This window comes from Macaca nemestrina, chromosome 9 (assembly GCF_043159975.1).
Source record: "Macaca nemestrina isolate mMacNem1 chromosome 9, mMacNem.hap1, whole genome shotgun sequence".
NCBI lineage: Eukaryota > Metazoa > Chordata > Mammalia > Primates > Cercopithecidae > Macaca > Macaca nemestrina.
The window spans coordinates 6,397,653-6,415,403 of record NC_092133.1 but is presented as its reverse complement, the minus strand read 5'-3'; the positions used below and the strand labels follow the sequence as shown (position 1 = coordinate 6,415,403).

Sequence of the window (17,751 nt, the reverse complement as noted above, 5' to 3'; positions counted from 1 at the left end):
GGATTATTATTTGACCCAATTTCAGGATCATTATATCTCAGGGAATAGGGAGGCCTGAGGAGGGAGCTAGAGACAGGGAAAAGGGCAGTTGGTGAAGCAGTCAGAACACACACATCATTTATCCATTAAGCTCTCTGTCGTAGATGGATGCAGTTCCTGACACCCCAAAACAGTTACAAGAGTGACACCAGGCCAGATGTGGTGGCTCACGCCTGTCCTCCTAACACTTTGGGAGGCCGAGAAGGGTGGATCACCTGAGCCCAGGAGTTCGAGACCAGCCTGAGCAACATGGTGAAACCTCATCTCTACTAAAAATACAAAAATTAGCCAGGTGTGATGGTGCACGCCTGTAATCCCAGCTACTGGGGAGGCTGAGGCAGGACACCCTCTTGAACCTGGGAGGCAGAGGTTGTAGTGAGCCAAGATCGCTCCATTGTACTCCAGCCTGGATGACAAGAGTGAAACTCTGTCTAAAAAAAAAGTGACATCAAAGATCCTTAATCATAGATCACTATAACAAATACAATAATAAGGAAAAGATTTAGAAATAGTACATGGACAGTGACAGTTGAAAAAAGTCCCACGTGCTCAATAATTGAATGATAATAATTCTGAGCCACCATAAAATCAAGGAGCTGAAAGCTCTCAGCTACAAGACTTTCTCTTTTCCTAAGAGCTTTGACAGCAGCCGGGCTATCATGGACATTAACCTCCTCAATTCTCCTTTGCCCACTGCAAGCTGAGAAGATCCTTCGGAGACCTCTTTTGAAACACACAGCAAAGAAGATGACAGAAGCCGCCATCTTTTGTATCTTTACCATGCTCTCAACGGTAGCTACCAATTATTGAACAGCTGGTAGGACCCAGGCTCTCTATAGACACTGAGGCTTCTAATCTCCTTCTTCTCAAGACCTCAATAAGGAAAAAGAGTTCAGAGCTGTTATTAACTTGAGGAGGGTTGCACAGCCTCAAAGTGATAGGACATGAATCAACATGACCTGTCACTTATAGATCACTTATGACCTTGAGGCTCCTGCTCTTTCTGGTTATTATTTGACCCAATTTCAGGATTGGGTAGCGGGGCTTAAACAACAGAAACTTCTTTTCACACAGTTGTGGAGTCTGACGTCCAAGATCAAGGTGTGAGATGTGTTGGTTTCATTCTGAGGCCTCTCTCCTTGGCTGCTAGAGGGTTACCTTCCCCCCGCGTCCTCAAATGGCCTCTCCCCTGTGTGTCTGCGTCCTAATCTCTTCTTGTTATAAAGACACCAGTCAGATGGGATAGGCCATATCTTAATGATCTTGTTTAACCTTAATTACCTTTTTTCTTTTTTTGAGACGGAGTCTCACTCTGTCGCCCAGGCTGGAGTGCAGTGGTGTGATCTCCCTGCTTCCTCTGCCCATCCATGGCTGTCCTTCACTCATTCAATTAGTGATCACAGGACAACAGGAGGAGCCTGGGGGAGGAGGGAGGAGGCCTGAGGGATGGACACTGGAGTGCTGAGGCAGAGGTCTCTGGGGTGAGCAGACACTGTGGTGCTAGGGCACGGTCTCTGGGGTGCTGGGGCAGGGTCTCTGGGGTGAGCAGACACTGTGGTGCTAGGGCACGGTCTCTGGGGTGCTGGGGCAGGGTCTCTGGGGTGAGCAGACACTGGGGTGCTGGGGCAGAGGTCTCTAGGGTGAGCAGACACTGGGGTGCTGGGATGAGGATTCTGGAGTCAGCAGACATGGGGTGCTGGGGCGGGGACTCTGGGGCAACCCAGGACCCTTCTTTATTTGCCGGGATGGAGTCTTACAGTCAGGCTTTGCCCTCTCTCGCGGCCTCCCCCAGCCGTAAAGACTTCTCACTTCCTGATGTTTGCTGATGGGCATTTCTGATGTGTTTGTCTTGGAGGTGTTTTTTTCATTACCCAAGCTGCTGCTAAATCCGTCAACACTTATTTTGCAAAGTTGAAATAGGTGGACCAGGCAGGATTGGGAGGAGGTAGAGGCGAATAAGAAGGACCAAGTAGGGGAGAGTGGAGAGAGAGTGGGTGACCTATGATATTTAAAACATAATCCTGAAATTAGACTGTTAGTGAGGATGGGCTTGGTGCTCTGGAGGTGCAAGTTGAGGCAACCTGCCTACCTGGATTTCCAAACTGGTTTATCCCGACATTTGCTCACTCCACGTTAGGGCTCATAGTGGCTAATTGTCTGTAAGCTTTGGAGGGAGCATTTTAAGGTCTTTTTGATCAACGAATTTTATTTTTTGATGACTTAGAAACAGGTGTGAACTCTCCAACTCCCCACCAAAAGAAAGTAGGTGGAGAACTCTTCAAAATTTGTAAAGTGGACGTATCAGAACTGAATCACAACTTTTCAGACCTTGGCAAAATTTTCTTTAAAGGACCAACACAGGCACACCTACTCAGCACTGCTGGTGGACTGGGGAAATGGCTGGGTAATCCCTAGTAAAAGAGTTTTGCTGTGTTCTAATAAAACTTTTTTTAAACCACCTCACACCCATTAGGATGGCTACATCAGAAAAAAAGAGGGAAATAACAAGTGTTGATGAGGGTGTGGAGAAATTGGAACTCTTGTGTACTGTTGCTGGGAATGTAAAACAGCACACCCACTATGGAAAATAGTAGGATGGTTCCTCTAAAACTTTAAAATAGAATTACCAGATGATCTGGCAATTCCACTTCTGGGTATCGTCTCCTGAAGAATCATGAGGTTCATAAATTGGGAAAGCACAGCTTTATTTCTCATAAAGGGTTGCAGCCTGCAGTCCAGCCATTCCGCAGCCTAGGAAGCGTGGCCTCCAGCTTCTGCCAGGAGCAAGCACTTCCAGGGAGGAGGAATGAGACAGGAATTTAAGCTGAGTGGGTTGGCTAAGTATGCATAATCAATAAGCTGTAGAAGAAGTCATGAATATTAATGAAGGAGAAACACACGCATGTGCGATTGAGCCATGCCTCTTTGTGGGTCCCATGGTCAAAAAAATACCAGCATTAGGATGACCTGAGGGTGGAGGTTTTGGCCCTCTGATGTCAAAAGGTCAAACAGAGGCCACGAAAACCCTCACTGCACATCCTCCTTAGACGGGCCAGAGCCACCCTGCAGTTGGTGGCCTCTCAGCAGGAGGGCATGCAGTGTGAAACTGGCAAGCTGTCACATGGAAACTGCAAAGAGGGAGGGGGAGTCCAGTTGCGGCTCAGACAGGTGGCTACAGGTGATATAGGAATGAGTTGTCTGCTTCTTGTTTTCTAGAGCCAGTTTCTGCTTCCTCCTTAGGAGAGAATTCATCCCATCATGGTCATGGCCTGACTCAGTTTTTGTTGTTGTTGTTGTTTCTGGTATTTTGTTGTTGTTATTGTTGTTGTTGTTTTTAGATGGAGTCTCGCCCTTGTTGCCCAGGCTGGAGTGCAATGGCACCATCTGGCTCACTGCAACCTCCACCTCCCAGGTTCAAGCGATTCTCCTACCTCAGCCTCCCAAGTAGTTGGGATTACAGACGCCTGCCACCGCGCCCAGCTACTTTTTGTATTTTTAGTAGAGATGGCCAGTCTAGTTTGAACTCCTGACCTCTGGTGATCCACCCACCTTGGCCTCCTAAAGTGCTGGGATTACAGGCATGAGCCACGGCACCCGGCCTGGATTCAGTTTTTAAGGCTTCTCTGGGGTCCCTTTGGCCAAGAAGGGGTCTGTTCAGTCCTTTGGGAAACTTAGGATTTTATTTTTATTTCTCAGTCTATATCCAAAGTACTTGAACGTAAGGACTTGAAGAGATATTTGTACACCGATGTTCATAGCAACATTATTCACAGTTGCCAGAAGGTAGGAGTACTCAAGTGTCCATCAACAGATAAATGAGTGGTATACACGATGTGGCATATGCATCCAAAAGCCTCCTTTTCCTCATATGTAAAATATTGGGTGATTCATACCCCGGAAGATTTGTGAGCATTAAATCACATGATCTATGTGAAAGCAATGACAGTGTCTGGAACTTAGTGGGTACTCACTAGATGCTTAGCAGCAAAGCAGCAGAAACTAGAGGTGGTCGTTTAGGAGAGGATGGAGAACCCCGTGGCTGGGAACTGACTACTTTCAGGATTTCTTACCTTTGGCCCATGACAATTCCTTGGCCAGGAATGCTGTTTTGGTGGAAACTGGGATGCTATGCATACAGCATATCACTCTGTTTAGCAGGCATCAGATTAGTAGACAAAGGCCCGGTAATCTTGGCTCATGAGGCCCAAGTGGGGATGACACGGCCTAAGGCTAGAGCAGACACGCCCTGAGAATCCTCTATGTTCTTTTCGGCATCATAGCCCACGCCTGTGCCTAGCAGGGCTGACCAGCAGAGAGGTCCGGGGCAATTTAGGTTTCAGTTAAGAGTTTGATGGATGTTTAAGCTTTTATTGATATGAAAAAGAAAAGAAAGGAAATCTTGGAAAAAAGAAACTCAGTGTAGTGCAGACAGGAAGTAATAGCAATGAAATCTTTTGGCTTTCCTGCTCCTGACCCCAGAGGTCCCTTCCTGGCTTTAAAATCCTCAGCCCCCCTCCCCCCGCCCTCCGCCCTCTCCACCCCTGTTGCCCACAAGCAAATATGCAGACTCCAGAGCCCCACATCCCTCTCTCTCACAGTCTGGCCCAGGTGATCCCTCTCACCTCATTCCCAAAACTTTCCAGTGACATTGGTCTTCCCACCATTTCCCAAATCTCAAAGACACGAGGCAGATCCCACCCGGGCCCCCAGCTTTGCATTACTTTGCCCTTGTGATACTGGGGGTCTTTCTTGGAAGTCACTTCTTTCCGTACCTGTGGTTTTCATTTCCCCGTCAAGGTCCCCAGGTAGGAAGTCACTGGCCATGTGAGTCACCACCTGGACGAAGGAGCCACCCTGCCACGTGTGGGGAGGTGCCAGGAGACAGACCGGCTGAGGTGAAGCATTCATTCTCCTTCCCATGGAACTGAAGTGACATTCTCTGCATCTCTGTTACCACTTCACCTTAATTTGCCTCTTCCCAGCATCCCTGAATTATGCAGAAATCATTTGAAGGCAAATTCCCAGCTACTATTGCTAGACTCAATTTTTCTGCAGGGATGGAGGAATGTGTCGCTTTTAATTTGTTTCCTTTTTTTCCCACCCATTTTGGGTAAAACATTGTGTTAAAAGATACATCGTCTCCACCCCCAAAGCAGCCTGTTTTCATGCCGGAGGTATTTAAATGCCCTCTTATTGAAGTGAACAAGCTAATTATGTAACATAAAGTAAGTTTAGGGAAGGAATTTAAAAACCCCCACAGCTTCACACTGTGATGAAATGGGGCTGTGTAACCACTGGAAGTTCCATGCCTTTCTCCACATTCTCCCTCTGTAGTAATGAGGCTCCTCATCTTCCTGTTTTATTGGCAGCAAACACTGGGTAACAGGGGTGCTAGAAGGGCCTGAGGCTCTGTCATAATCAAGGGCCTATAATTGTGCCAGGAGCCTGGAATAGTTAAATTGGTTCCTGATTACTTTTCACTTGCTAAGTTCCCCTCTAGTCAGTTAACACATAATTATTTAGGACTGTGCTACTTTTATTACTGGCACATGGCTTTCCAAATAGGCAGCTTTGGGGGATGGTCTCCTGCGGGAGTCCACGCACTGCGTCCACCCGCCCTTTTGGTCCAAGAACAAAAGCAAGGCTGGCGGGACCTCCTCTAGAACCTTTGTGCTTCCGAGAGGCTTGGACCTCGGCAGGTGCCTCCTGCAGGCAGAGCCTCGCCGGCCACACCAGCCTGTCTCCAAAAGACGCACAGAACTGCGGAATTCACAGGGCTTGTCTTTCTCTTTCACTAAATGCGACTTAACATTCTGTAAGGTGTCAAAGGCGGATCAAGGGAGAATCATATCGGTGTTCAAATAACTTTGTATCATGTGATGATGCCTCTTCCTTACCTTTAATCTAAAAAGTCAAAAAACAAAACCTGTAGGTTCCAAGTTCCACGGAGCTTAGAGGCGCTGTGGTTGAGCGCTTTCATTTGTTGGTGGAGAATATGAGGATCTTGAAAACTTCAGCAACATTTTTTGTTTTGACATTTTTTAATCCTATTTCCAATTGACAGATAATAATTGTGTATGTGCATGGTGTGCAGTGGATGTTACGATACATGCATTCATCGTGGAATGATTAAATCCAACGAATTCACATGTCTGTTCCCTCACATCTCGTTTCTTGGTGGTGCTGAACAACATTCTGAAGGTCAGGTAGCTCCATGTTTAAATGAACATGAAGTCATCGATAGATAGATATACGTGAATTAAGACTTTAATTTTACAACTGTGTGTATGTGTAGGCTACAATTAAACTCATGTTTGACACTGTCAAGAATTAGTAGTTTTTGTTTCGAATGGGGTTAAATGTCCAGGATAGCAGAGAAAGAAGTCAGGAAAGCTTCCTGGTTTGTTGTTGTTGTTTTAATTGCATTGGCTTGGGAGTGAACCCGTCTCCCTTTCCTATTGGCCTCACATTTTTTTTAAGTGGATAATGTTATGACAAGTTTGATAAAGATGATGCTTCTGGCTTCCTGGAGACAGGAATCAATTACCAAGAAGAGATAACATTTCTCTCCATTGAGCCATTAAAAATAAAATTCACAGGCTTCGAGACCTTATCGCTTTTTGAATCTTTTTAGGTTGACATAATTTCCCTGTGATTCTTTCTGGATTATTTATTTGTACGTTTGGTTTTATCTCCTGAATTTTAGATTACCAATAATCCTTCCATAGATTTTGACCATTTTTAGGACAGCATTCTTGGAAGCATTTAATTCTCACAGCATTTGTTTTTTTTGTTTGTTTGTTTTGTTTTGTTTTGTTTTTTAGAAATTACTTAATTCTCCGGGCTCAGAATAAGACATAACTTCATAACATGTGTGGTTCACAAGGTGTTTGATCCCTTCCCCCTGAGTTTCTGGCGTTTCTGGTAGAATCCCTAATGAGAAGTTTGCATAAGAAGAACCTGAAGAGAGCTGAATCCCACCACAGAAAACCTACCTGGTTTTCTGCAAGGACTCAAGGAGAGCCAGAGGCAGCCAAATACTCTAGCCTCCCAAATGCTGAGGCTCCCATTTGGGCCAGAGCCTGACCTTCTGAGCCAGCTCCTTCATCCATTCATTCATTCACTTATTCTTCCATCCACTTACTCATTCATTCCTGTGTCCGTTACCTAGTGAGCACATACTCTGCATCGAATGCTGACTCAGCACTGAGGACACTTGGGTGAACAAGCAGATGTGGCCACTGCCTTCGAAATACCTACGCTTTACTCACAATCTGGAGGGCTTCTCTTACCTAAAGCCAACTCCAGCAGCGTCCAGCACAGGTAGATTCGTCAGGTTGCAGAGTCAGGCACATTCATACCCCGCACGCCCTGGGATTGCCTGCTGGACAAAGGACTGTGATCCCGCACTGCGTAGAGCCCTTCATGTAGTTTTGGCAAGGCAGCCTCCCATCCAAACACTTGGCTCAGCCTGCGATCCGTCTCGTATTCCTCTGTAACAGAAAGCGGATTGGTATGCAAACGCTTCTCATTTGATTTTCTTATTTATTTTCCCTACTTTCACATTTATTAGAGATAACTTATGAATTACAGTAACTAATAGTTTTTGTGGGGTTTTTTTGTTTTTTTTTTTTTTTTGAGATGGAGTCTTGCTCTGTCACCCGGGCTGGAGTGCAGTGGCACAGTCTCAGCTCACTGCAGCCTCTGCCTCCTGGGTTCAGTGATTCTCCTGCCTCAGCCTCCTGAGTAGCTGGGATTACAGGTGCACACCACCACGCCCAGCTAGTTTTTGTATTTCTTTTTTTTTTTTAGATGGAGTCTCGCTCTGTCGCCTAGGCTGGAGTGCAGTGGCACAGTTTCAGCTCACTGCAAGCTCCGCCTCCCAGGTTCATGCCATTCTCCTGCCTCAGCCTCCCGAGTAGCTGGGACTACAGGTGCCCACCACAATGCCTGGCTAATTTTTTTGTATTTTTTAGTAGAAATGGGGTTTCACCATGTTAGCCAGGATGGTCTCGATCTCCTGACCTCATGATCTGCCTGCCTCGGCCTCCTGAAGTGCTGGGATTACAGGCATGAGCCACCGCGCCCAGCCTGTAATTTTTTTTTTTTTTTTTTTTTTTTTTTTTTAGTAGAGACAGAGTTTCACCATGTTGGCCAGGCTGGTCTTGAACTCCTGACCTCAGATGATCTGCCCACCTTGGCCTCCCACACCACACGCGGCTGACTAATAGATTTTCTTACCTAAAAGTTAGTCTCTGGTTATGTTTCTCCTTGCCTCGTTAGGTGACTGGCCCGAGGTGTAGCTGTGTTTCTGTCCCGTCACATGTGGGCTGTAGCATATCATTTATGCATGTCCTGGAAGTTTCTGTGCAAGTGACACAGCTCTTGACGCATTGAGCCCAAGCACCATCTGATCTTTGTTTACTGCACTGATTATGGTTTTATTTGATCTTTCCTTCAGTTTTCCTCATGCTACTTGAATTTCCATGTTGTTTGTGTTCCGGCATTTTAAAAAATTTATAGGGAATCTGAATTACAGAATCTGCCTCTCAGCCCTGCACTTTCTCGGTTGTCAGTTTCTTAAAACGTTTTTGTTCAGCCTTCACATTATTTTAGCATGATGTGTGTGTGTGTGTGTGTGTATACATATATATATATAATTTTTTTTTTTTTTTTTTTTTTGAGATGGAGTCTCGCTCTGTCGCCCAGGCTGGAGTGCAGTGGCGCAATCTCGGCTCACTGCAAGCTCCGCCTCCCAGGTTCACGCCATTCTCCTGCCTCAGCCTCCCGAGTAGCTGGTACTACAGGCGCCTGCCACCACACCCGGCTACTTTTTTGTATTTTTAGTAGAGACAGGATTTCACTGTGTTAGCCAGGATGGTCTCGATCTCCTGACCTCGTGATCTGCCTACCTTGGCCTCCCAAAGTGCTGGGATTACAGGCATAAGCCACCGCGTCCGGCCAACGCATTTTTTTAAAAGTCATTTTGAGAACTGTCTTTATTTAACTAGCTGCAATTGTCCCAGAGCTTAATTAGAAGCAGCATATTGCAACTGTTTGGGTGCTATCTTGAGGCAAAATAATTACCCTATAATAATAATGTGTGTTTTAGTAAACTTGTCATTATTGTCATAGAGGGCTGGAAAGAGTGTCTTCTTAAAGCCTATGAGGACCCTAGGGTACTCTGCGAATAGCAGAGTTCTAAAGCTGAAGGAAAAAAATGAGTGAAAAAAAAACTGTGTGAGTGGTCAGAAGCCCCATGTCCTTATGCATCATGGCACAGCCCACCCTGTAATGACAAGGTGTTGTATTCCACTGACACTTGGGGGCTCTTCTGTGATCCCTGGCGTTGCTGCGTGTACATCCCCAGAGGCTCTCTCAACACAGTTACCAAGGTCAGATGGGTTACTTAGACCATCTCTCTAGCTCATACCCTGTACTTCCGGGGGCTGAAGGTGACAGGACAGACCCCAGCCCAAGACTGGAGGCTGATTAGAGTTGCCAGACATCCACTATATGCAAAGTATGTCCTGAATTTTGCAACTTTTGTCCTGGATCCTTTATTAATTTGTCAGGATGCCCTAAATGTCCTGTATTCAGCTTTTCTTTTTTCCAATCAATTACAGAATTCAACAATAAGAGCTGTTATTCAGATTTAACCGGGCATACCCTGAGGCTGAAGAATGTTGCTGCCCAACCCTTGCTCTTGGTTAATGGACAAGGCAGCAATGCCTGCATCCCTCCATTAATAGTCACTTAAAAACACTCATTCCTCCTTTCTGGTTATATTTTAATGTCCCCAGGGAAGAAGTCAAATAACTCTGCCTACAGTTTCTTTAGTGACCAAAAGAGCAAACTCCGTGACGGGCCGTTTGTCGTAGCTGTTTTGGTCCCAGATCCAGCTGATAGGTTTCTTGATGAAATAATGTCTGCGAATCCCTTTCTCAGAGCGGCAGGCGGTGTGAGTGTGAGAGAATCTGCAGTGACCGCGGGTGATGGGCGGGAGGTGGTGGTGGAAGGTGGTTGGTGATGGAGACCTCCTTAAAACCCCAGGTGGTGAATTTCTTCTTCCCTCCTTCCTGGCTCACTGCCTTTTAGCAGCTGTGACATGGCCAGGGCATGGGGAGCTTCTCCAGGCGCACTTAGCTGAAGAGATAACGCTGTCAGAGGACAGCAGTTACTAGTAAGTAACCTACATTTCCCTTCTACTCTGGCTGTTCCCTGCTGTCTAAATAGAGAAAGTGGAATTAAGTTTATTATCTGTGACCTAATGCTAATTCCTCTTGCATCCTGCCTTTGTGCAAAGGGATAAGGGCCATTGAAAAAGTAGTGGACGAAGCTTTAGTATTGTCAACACTTTCAAGGGTTATAAAACAAATCTATTGAATGATTAAGAATGTGAGAAACAGTATTCTAGAGTCATGTGTGATCGTCCAAATTGTATATTTCATTATAAAAAGTATATAAAGTCATGGTATTATAGAGCGTTAAAATTATACATTATCAATGAATCAAGAAATTAAAATTCCTGATGAAATTCTTGTCAAATCACTTTCATGTCTACTAAAGCTTTTAACTTTTTCTCTAGTAAAATAGTGGTCAAAATTAGCATGCGGAAAGTAGGCCAGTGATACTGAAGTCGTAAGTGATGCTTTCAAGCCTAGAGATATTGCAGCAACCTCTTCCAAGCCTGATAGCCCCTTGCGAAGAGTGCTTTCAAATGGGTAACTTGAAAAAGCCAGCTAAGCAAAGATCAGTGGCATCATAGAACATTAAGACATGGCAACTTGAGAAAAAGATTTAATTTGCACCTTTTTTTTTCTTTTTTTAAATTAGATTTTTTTTAAAGTGATACTTTTCAAATGTTACTTTCAGAAGCTGTTATTTTGGTCTGTTTCTTTCATCCTGCATGTGCTAATTTCCTTGATTAATTTGGAGAACATCTGCATATAATTCCGTGGTCTTTTCATTGGCAAAACCTCACAGCTTTGTGCAAGACTTGGAGAGTTCGCATTCCAGACAGTCTGGGATTGTATCTAATTGAAATGCCAAACCTACCGAAGTGCCAGAGCGTAAGTGTATAATTATGTAATTTTCTCTTGATCTTTCAGAGTCTTCCTGCGAGCAATTAATCAGTATGCAGATATGCTGAACAAAAAATTTCTGGATCAAGCCAACTTTGAGCTACAGGTAAGAGAAGAGGTAGACACGACCTTTGTGGAGAAATCATGTTGGAACAAATTGCTGGTCTGAGCCAATATCTTACAGTATTTCTAATCCTTGAACTTAATTGGTCTCCCATCCAAGATGCGGAAATGGAATTTATAGTATGTACTATTGGAACCTGAGGAGTGAAAATTATGCCTTTGGAGTATTTGCTTAATTTAGCAAGGAAGGAGATAGCGTTGTTTCAGAGAGAAGCTATTGAATCAGAGTGACAAGGAGGAACTCTCCAAGCAGGGAGGCCACCGAGTCCCAGTGTGTGTAGCTGCCAAAATTGTCTCAGCTCATCTTACTGTGGAGGGAGGATCAGCAGAGGACGAGACGCGGGTCTGCACCTCGAGCTCAGCTTGCTTTTATAACTCTGTGTTCCCTCCATATCCTCTCTCGGCCTTGTGCTACTAGCAGTGGCTTTTAGCAGGCCAGAGACCCTGCCCCCGAGACCCCATGGTCCCTCGGAAATGCTCCTTTGGTGCATGCAGTGTGAGAGAGAGAGAGAGAGAGAGAGAGAGAGAGTGTATGTGTGTGTGTGTGTGTGTGTGTGTGTGTGTGTGTGTGTGTGTGTGTGCGCGCGCGCGCGCATGCATGCTGTGAGGATTGATTTTTGCCTGGCCTGATTTCTTACTGTGCATCCAAAATGTGTGGCTCTCTCTTCCATTGTACTCTTCATGTGTTTCTGCTAATAATGATTTTATCGGTCATTATTATTAGTTGTTATTTTAGTATAGTTTACAAATTTTTGAAAGGCATGCAGATACCAATGGCATGTTTATTTCCTGGGCAACATGGTTCACTCTCTCAAAAGGAACCTGAAGAATTTTTGTTTACCCATTGGGTGATCCAACCCCAAAATAAGTTACCCAGTAGCAAAAATTATATAGCCACCTGCTTTTCCATTTGCATTGCCCTTATTTTTATAATTTTTAATTTTTAAATTTTTATTGTATTGGCATTATAGGACAGAATTAGATAATAATATATCAGGTGCCATATATCTAAACATGTTACTTGTTTGTAATTTTTTTTATCATTTTCTATGCTGAATGCTTGTTTTCATGTGTCATAATAACATACTTTCTCCTGATACAATGTATATGTGCTGAATATCAGTTTAGCAGGTAAAACAGGAAACATTCCTTCCTACTTCTTTGCTGCCTCTCACTGCTCCTCTGCAGGAGTAACTTTTAACTCATCGTTCTGAATTCTTGGTCACGCTTTCAGCATTTATATGGGCCTGTGTGTGTTTTCTTTTGGCCTTTAACATGAACTGGATCATACTCTGTGTTTTTCAGCTCTGTCATATTCCACGATGTGAACGTACCAACATTTATTCACGATGTGAATGTACCAACATTTATTCAGCCATTTCTGCACTGATAACCTAGAGGCCGTTTCCAGTTCTTTACAATCACAAGCTGTGCTGCCGTGAAGGCCGCAATACGTGTGCCTCTTAGTGCACGCATTGCTGTGGAATAGGTTGATCTCTAGGCCAAATGATACGACATTTTAAGTTTGATGGAAAATGAGCACTTTCCTTCCTGACATGATTTTAGCAATTTGCCATCCCACCAACCTTGTTTGAGAGCAGCCACTTTCTATCTAGAATCTTCTTCAACACTGATTTCTTTAAAATGATTGATTTATGTTTTTATTGGCATTTTTCTGATGATTATTTAGGCTAAGAATACTTAGCAGCCGTGTGGGTTTCTTCTGTGAACTCTCTGATCATTTCTTCTGCTCATGTTTGTATTTGACTGTCCTCCTTTTTTATAAGTTGGAATTCTTGATATAGGCTAGGCATGGTTTTAGGCTTATCGTATAGAAATATTTCATTTTTCTACAGTGAAATCTGTAGAAAATCTGTATTTCTTTTACAGCTGTCTGGTTTTATGTTTTACTTGGCAACTCTCTCCTTGCCTTAATATTATATACTTCTAAATTTTACTATTTTGTATTAGCATCTGCTAATACCTTTGTGATTTTGTGTTTTTGTGTTTGTTTTACCTTTCAAGTGTTTAATCCATTTGGGATTTCTGTAGTTAGTATAGGGGTAAGGATCTAACTTACTACCTCATTCATGAATAGATGACCCTTTCTCCAATGATTTGAAATTATAATTAACATAATTATAAATGTATGTGTGTATAAATTCCATTTTTTGTGTTAATATCATAGAGGCTTAATCCTTTTACCTTTGTGCCCAGCTAGCAGAGTCACTACTTTTCCTCTCGTTTTTTTGTTTGTTTGTTTGTTTGTTTGTTTGTTTGAGACGGAGTCTTGCTCTGTCTCCCAGGCTGGAGTGCAGTGGTGCGATCTCGGTTCACTGCAAGCTCTGCCTCCCGGATTCACGCCATTCTCCTGCCTCAGCCTCCTGAGTAGCTGGGACTACAGGCGCCCGCCACCACGCCTGGCTAATTTTTTGTATTTTTTACTAGAGACGGGATTTCACCGTGCTAGCCAGGATGGTCTTGATCTCCTGACCTTGTGATCCACCCACCAAAGTGCTGGGACTACAGGCGTGAGCCACCACGACCCGCCTTCCACTTGTTTTCTACTGCAGAATTCTCTTGGCTGTTTTTGTGCATGTCCTGTTCCATTCGGAGTTTAAAATCAGATGGCTGAGTTTCTCTTTTAAAAACATACCACTTGGATTTTAGCTGGAATCCCATTGAATTGATAAATAAATTTGGGGGAAGTTTATAGTATTTGAGGGAATACTTTGCAGTATTTTTTTCCCCATCTCATACTGGACTATTTAGGTATTTGTTGTGCCATTTTTCTAGTTTTTTCTAGGTCAGGTCTCACGCGTGGCTTGCTGGGTAGACTCCTGTGTGTTGTAGGTGTGGCTGCTCTGGTGGGGGAGCCTGTTTCTCGGTGTGCTGGTTCTCCCTGGCTTTCTTCCTGTTTCAGGAGGATGGCCCCTTGGACTCTCACCGTGAGCCCAAACACCTTGCAAGCCATGTGCTTCAGGGCCCACATAGAGCTTTGCCCCTTGGCAGGTGTGACACACGTATTTATTGTTTGAGGAGGATTTAGCAGGAATTGCTGCCTGCTGTCAGCTGCATTCTGACAGTCACAGTCAGAGGCCCATCTAGAACAGGACCCATGTCTGCACGTACCCAGAACAGCTCTTAATTTAAACACCACCACCACTACCATGAGTGCTCTGCCTCCAAGGCAGTCCTGGTCCTATATAGGAAAAGAACGAATTAGGAGTTGGTGAAGCTGTCATATAAAAAGAAGCATTCGTGTTTTGTTGTTGTTGCTGCTGTTGCTATTGTTGTTGTTAAAGGGAGCAGGTAGGAATTAAGATCTGTTCTGTGTCCTTGCAGGCATGGGTCCTATTCTGGCTGAGCCCCTGACCATGATTCTCAGAATACAGGTGGCTGCAGCCAGTGATTCCTGCTAGTGCTGTGGCAAGGCTGAAATCAGTGGAAGTCCCAAAAACAAAAGGAATGACTTGTATTTTATTAGCTGGTGCTCCCCTTTCTTTATAAAGGGGGCTAAAAAAAAGAGAGCCCCACTGTGGGCTCTGAGGTTGGGGGTCCCGGGCTCAGACCCCCATTCTGCTTCATTTGTTTCCTATAGCTTTGGGCTGGTCTCTAAATCTCAGCTCTGCAATGGAGATGACAGCACCTACTTGGTTATTCTGTGGTAATCAAATGAGCTGGTGCATGACTATAGAAAGTGTGCCATTCATGGGAAGTGTTGGATAAATGCAAACCCAACAGACTTTTCTCAAATCCTACAAATGCTCTTAAATTGCCACTTACTTCTCAGGTCATTACAAATAGGGTCAATATAATGTTCACGCTTTATTTTTATAGAACTCTTTGCAGCTATCTCCTTTGGTATAATAAATATTATCCCTGGTTTTTAAATGAGAAAAGAGACCCACAACTTTCTTCTAAAGGCCATAGTCTTTTAAACCACACATATGTAGTCCCTAAACCCTTGAAATATGGGTGTATTGAAACACGAAATATTTGATCTTTTTACATTTGTTTTCCTTGTCTAGTGTATATATGATTTGGGGGTATAGTAGCATCCTAAATTTTGGAAATCTATACTATTCTTTTTTTTTTTTTTTTGGAGACAGCGTCTCGCTTTGTCACCCAAGCTGGAGTGCAGTGGCACGATCTCGGTTCACTGCAAGCTCCGCCTCCCAGGTTCACGCCGTTCTCCTGCCTCAGCCTCCAAATAGCTGGGACTACAGGTGCGCACCACCACGCCCGGCTAATTTTTTGTATTTTTAGTACAGACAGGGTTTCACCATGTTAGCCAGGATGGTCTTGATCTCCTGACCCCATGATCCGCCCGCCTCGGCCTCCCAAAGTGCTGGGATTACAGGCATGAGCCACCACGCCCGGCATGAAATCTATATTATTCTTAACTGAAGAGCTTCATAATTACATTAATAAAAGCTAACATTGGCCCGGCATGGTGGCTAACACTTGTAATCCCAGCACTTTGGGAGGCTGAGGGAGGTGGATCACTTGAAGTCAGGAGTTCGAGACCAGCCTGGCCAACGTGGTGAAACCCCATCTCTACTAAAAATACAAAAATTATCCAGGCATGGTGGTGCACACCTGTAATACCAGCTACTCAGGAGGCTAAGGCAGGAGAATTGCTTTAACCCAGGAGACAGAGGTTGCAGTGAGCCAAGATCATGCCACTGCATTCCAGCCTGGGCAACAGAGGGAGATTCCATCTCAAAATAATAAATAAATAAATAAACTAACATTGATGAAGTGCTTACACATGCTCTGTACCATACCGCCTTAAATTCTGTGCATATATTTACTTCTTTGATCTTCTGAGCACTCCTATAAGATAGATACTCTTGAAATTCCCATTTCATCCATGAGGAAACTGAGGCAGAAAGAGGTTAGAGTAGTTGTCCAAGTAAATGGCAGAGCCGGGCTTTGAATATGTGCACTGTGGCCTCCGAGCCCACACACTCAGGCCTGAACTACACCGTGGGGGGCTGGTTAGCAACATGTATAGAGTGAGTGTGCGTTTTTTTAACTTTTCAGAAGTGTGTGCTGAGGAAATGACAACTGTCTGAGAGCATTGTTGAGATCCTGTATCAAGCTGTTTAACAACTTAGCATCTCCTCCTTTTTGGTTTTCAGCTGTGGAACAACTACTTTCACCTGGCTGTTGCTTTCCTTACTCAAGAGTCCCTGCAACTGGAGAATTTTTCAAGTGCCAAGAGAGCCAAAATCCTTAACAAGTAAGTTCTCGTCCAGCTCTGAAACTGCGGGCAGGAGCCTCCAACTCTAATAGCATAATTTTCATGTCGTTTCTAAGCCAACTTGGTACAAATTGAGATGTAATCGCGGTGTAATGAAAGGGTGGTTTTAAATCATGAATCAGGTTTTGCCTTTTCTAACCCATGAATCAAGATCTAAAATTGCAGGACTCATCTTGGAAGGTTCCAAGTCAGTGTAATTCAAGACTATTAGTGCATCGCAGAATTTCAGTTTCCGGAGATAATTCCTTTTGCTGTGCACTATTCTGATGTCATTTCACATATGGTTCACTTTAGTGCTTAATTCTTCAATTCGAAAGGAGCTTCTGATGAAAGCTCTTGGCTCTGTTGGGATTGTTGAACAACTCATTGGGGAGTTATTGGTGGTTCCTTCTTGGCAGCAGAAAACCCCTGTCTTCTTCCGGGCAGGAGCTTTGAATGGACTGAAGTGGCACCTTGTATCATTGTAAATAAACATCTCCGAAGCTCCATGAAGGCTGAGATCCTTGCCGGCTCCTTCCGCTCTGTAACCCCAGTTTGCATCATGCACTGCTCATGATTCAGTCTCAAGAAACACAATTGTTGCATGGGCTTCCTTCCCGTGTTTGGGCACCCGGAGGGTCTTGCTCCTGTCTTTTTGCCTCAGTTTCACTAATTTCTCACTGCTGTCGGTGTTCTTTTCATAAGTCCTTTGGAGAAGAGTTCTGAAATTGCTGTGGTGTTGCCGAGTCATCAGTCACTGTTTGTCATTATATAAATACTCTGCAATATCTCGACCCTTCTAAGGCTTGGCCAACTCCATGCTGCTAACTGAGGTTAGAGATTCCAGAAAGAGTTTCAGAAGGCGGTGGCTGCTCTTTCTCATATCCTGTGAGTCTGTATCTCACTTTCAGGGCAAATCCAAAGCACATTATCTCTGGAGAGTAAGAATTATAGTCATGAGCTGGGCTCTGGTCCTCAGCCAGTAGTGGTAATAGCAGCTACTTGGGAGACTGAGGCAGGAAGATCACTTGAGCCCAGGAGGTCAAGGCTGCAGTGCACCATCGTCATACCTGTGAATTGCCATGCACTCCAGTCTGGGCAACATGGCAAGACCTCCTTTCAAAAAAAAAGAAAAGAAAGAATTATAGTCACGCACTACATAACCACAGACTACATGCTGTGTTTTTCTGTAACTTTTCTTTGTTTAGATACACAAATACTCACCATTGTGTTACATTTGCCTGTGGTATTTATTAT

The 17,751-nt window shown here is 44.2% G+C and overlaps 1 protein-coding gene across 3 annotated transcripts in view; it reads left to right on the top strand.

The window, feature by feature from the left end:
• Positions 1-17,751, top strand: part of LOC105470532 (dedicator of cytokinesis 1) — a 546,684-nt gene that overhangs the window by 419,414 nt on the left and 109,519 nt on the right. For all 3 annotated transcript variants that reach the window (XM_011722623.3, XM_011722619.2, XM_071068926.1), the window contains exons 30-31: positions 11,151-11,229; positions 16,394-16,494. In XM_011722623.3, coding sequence (XP_011720925.2) covers positions 11,151-11,229; positions 16,394-16,494 — 180 coding nt within the window. The remainder of the gene's footprint in view (positions 1-11,150; positions 11,230-16,393; positions 16,495-17,751) is intronic.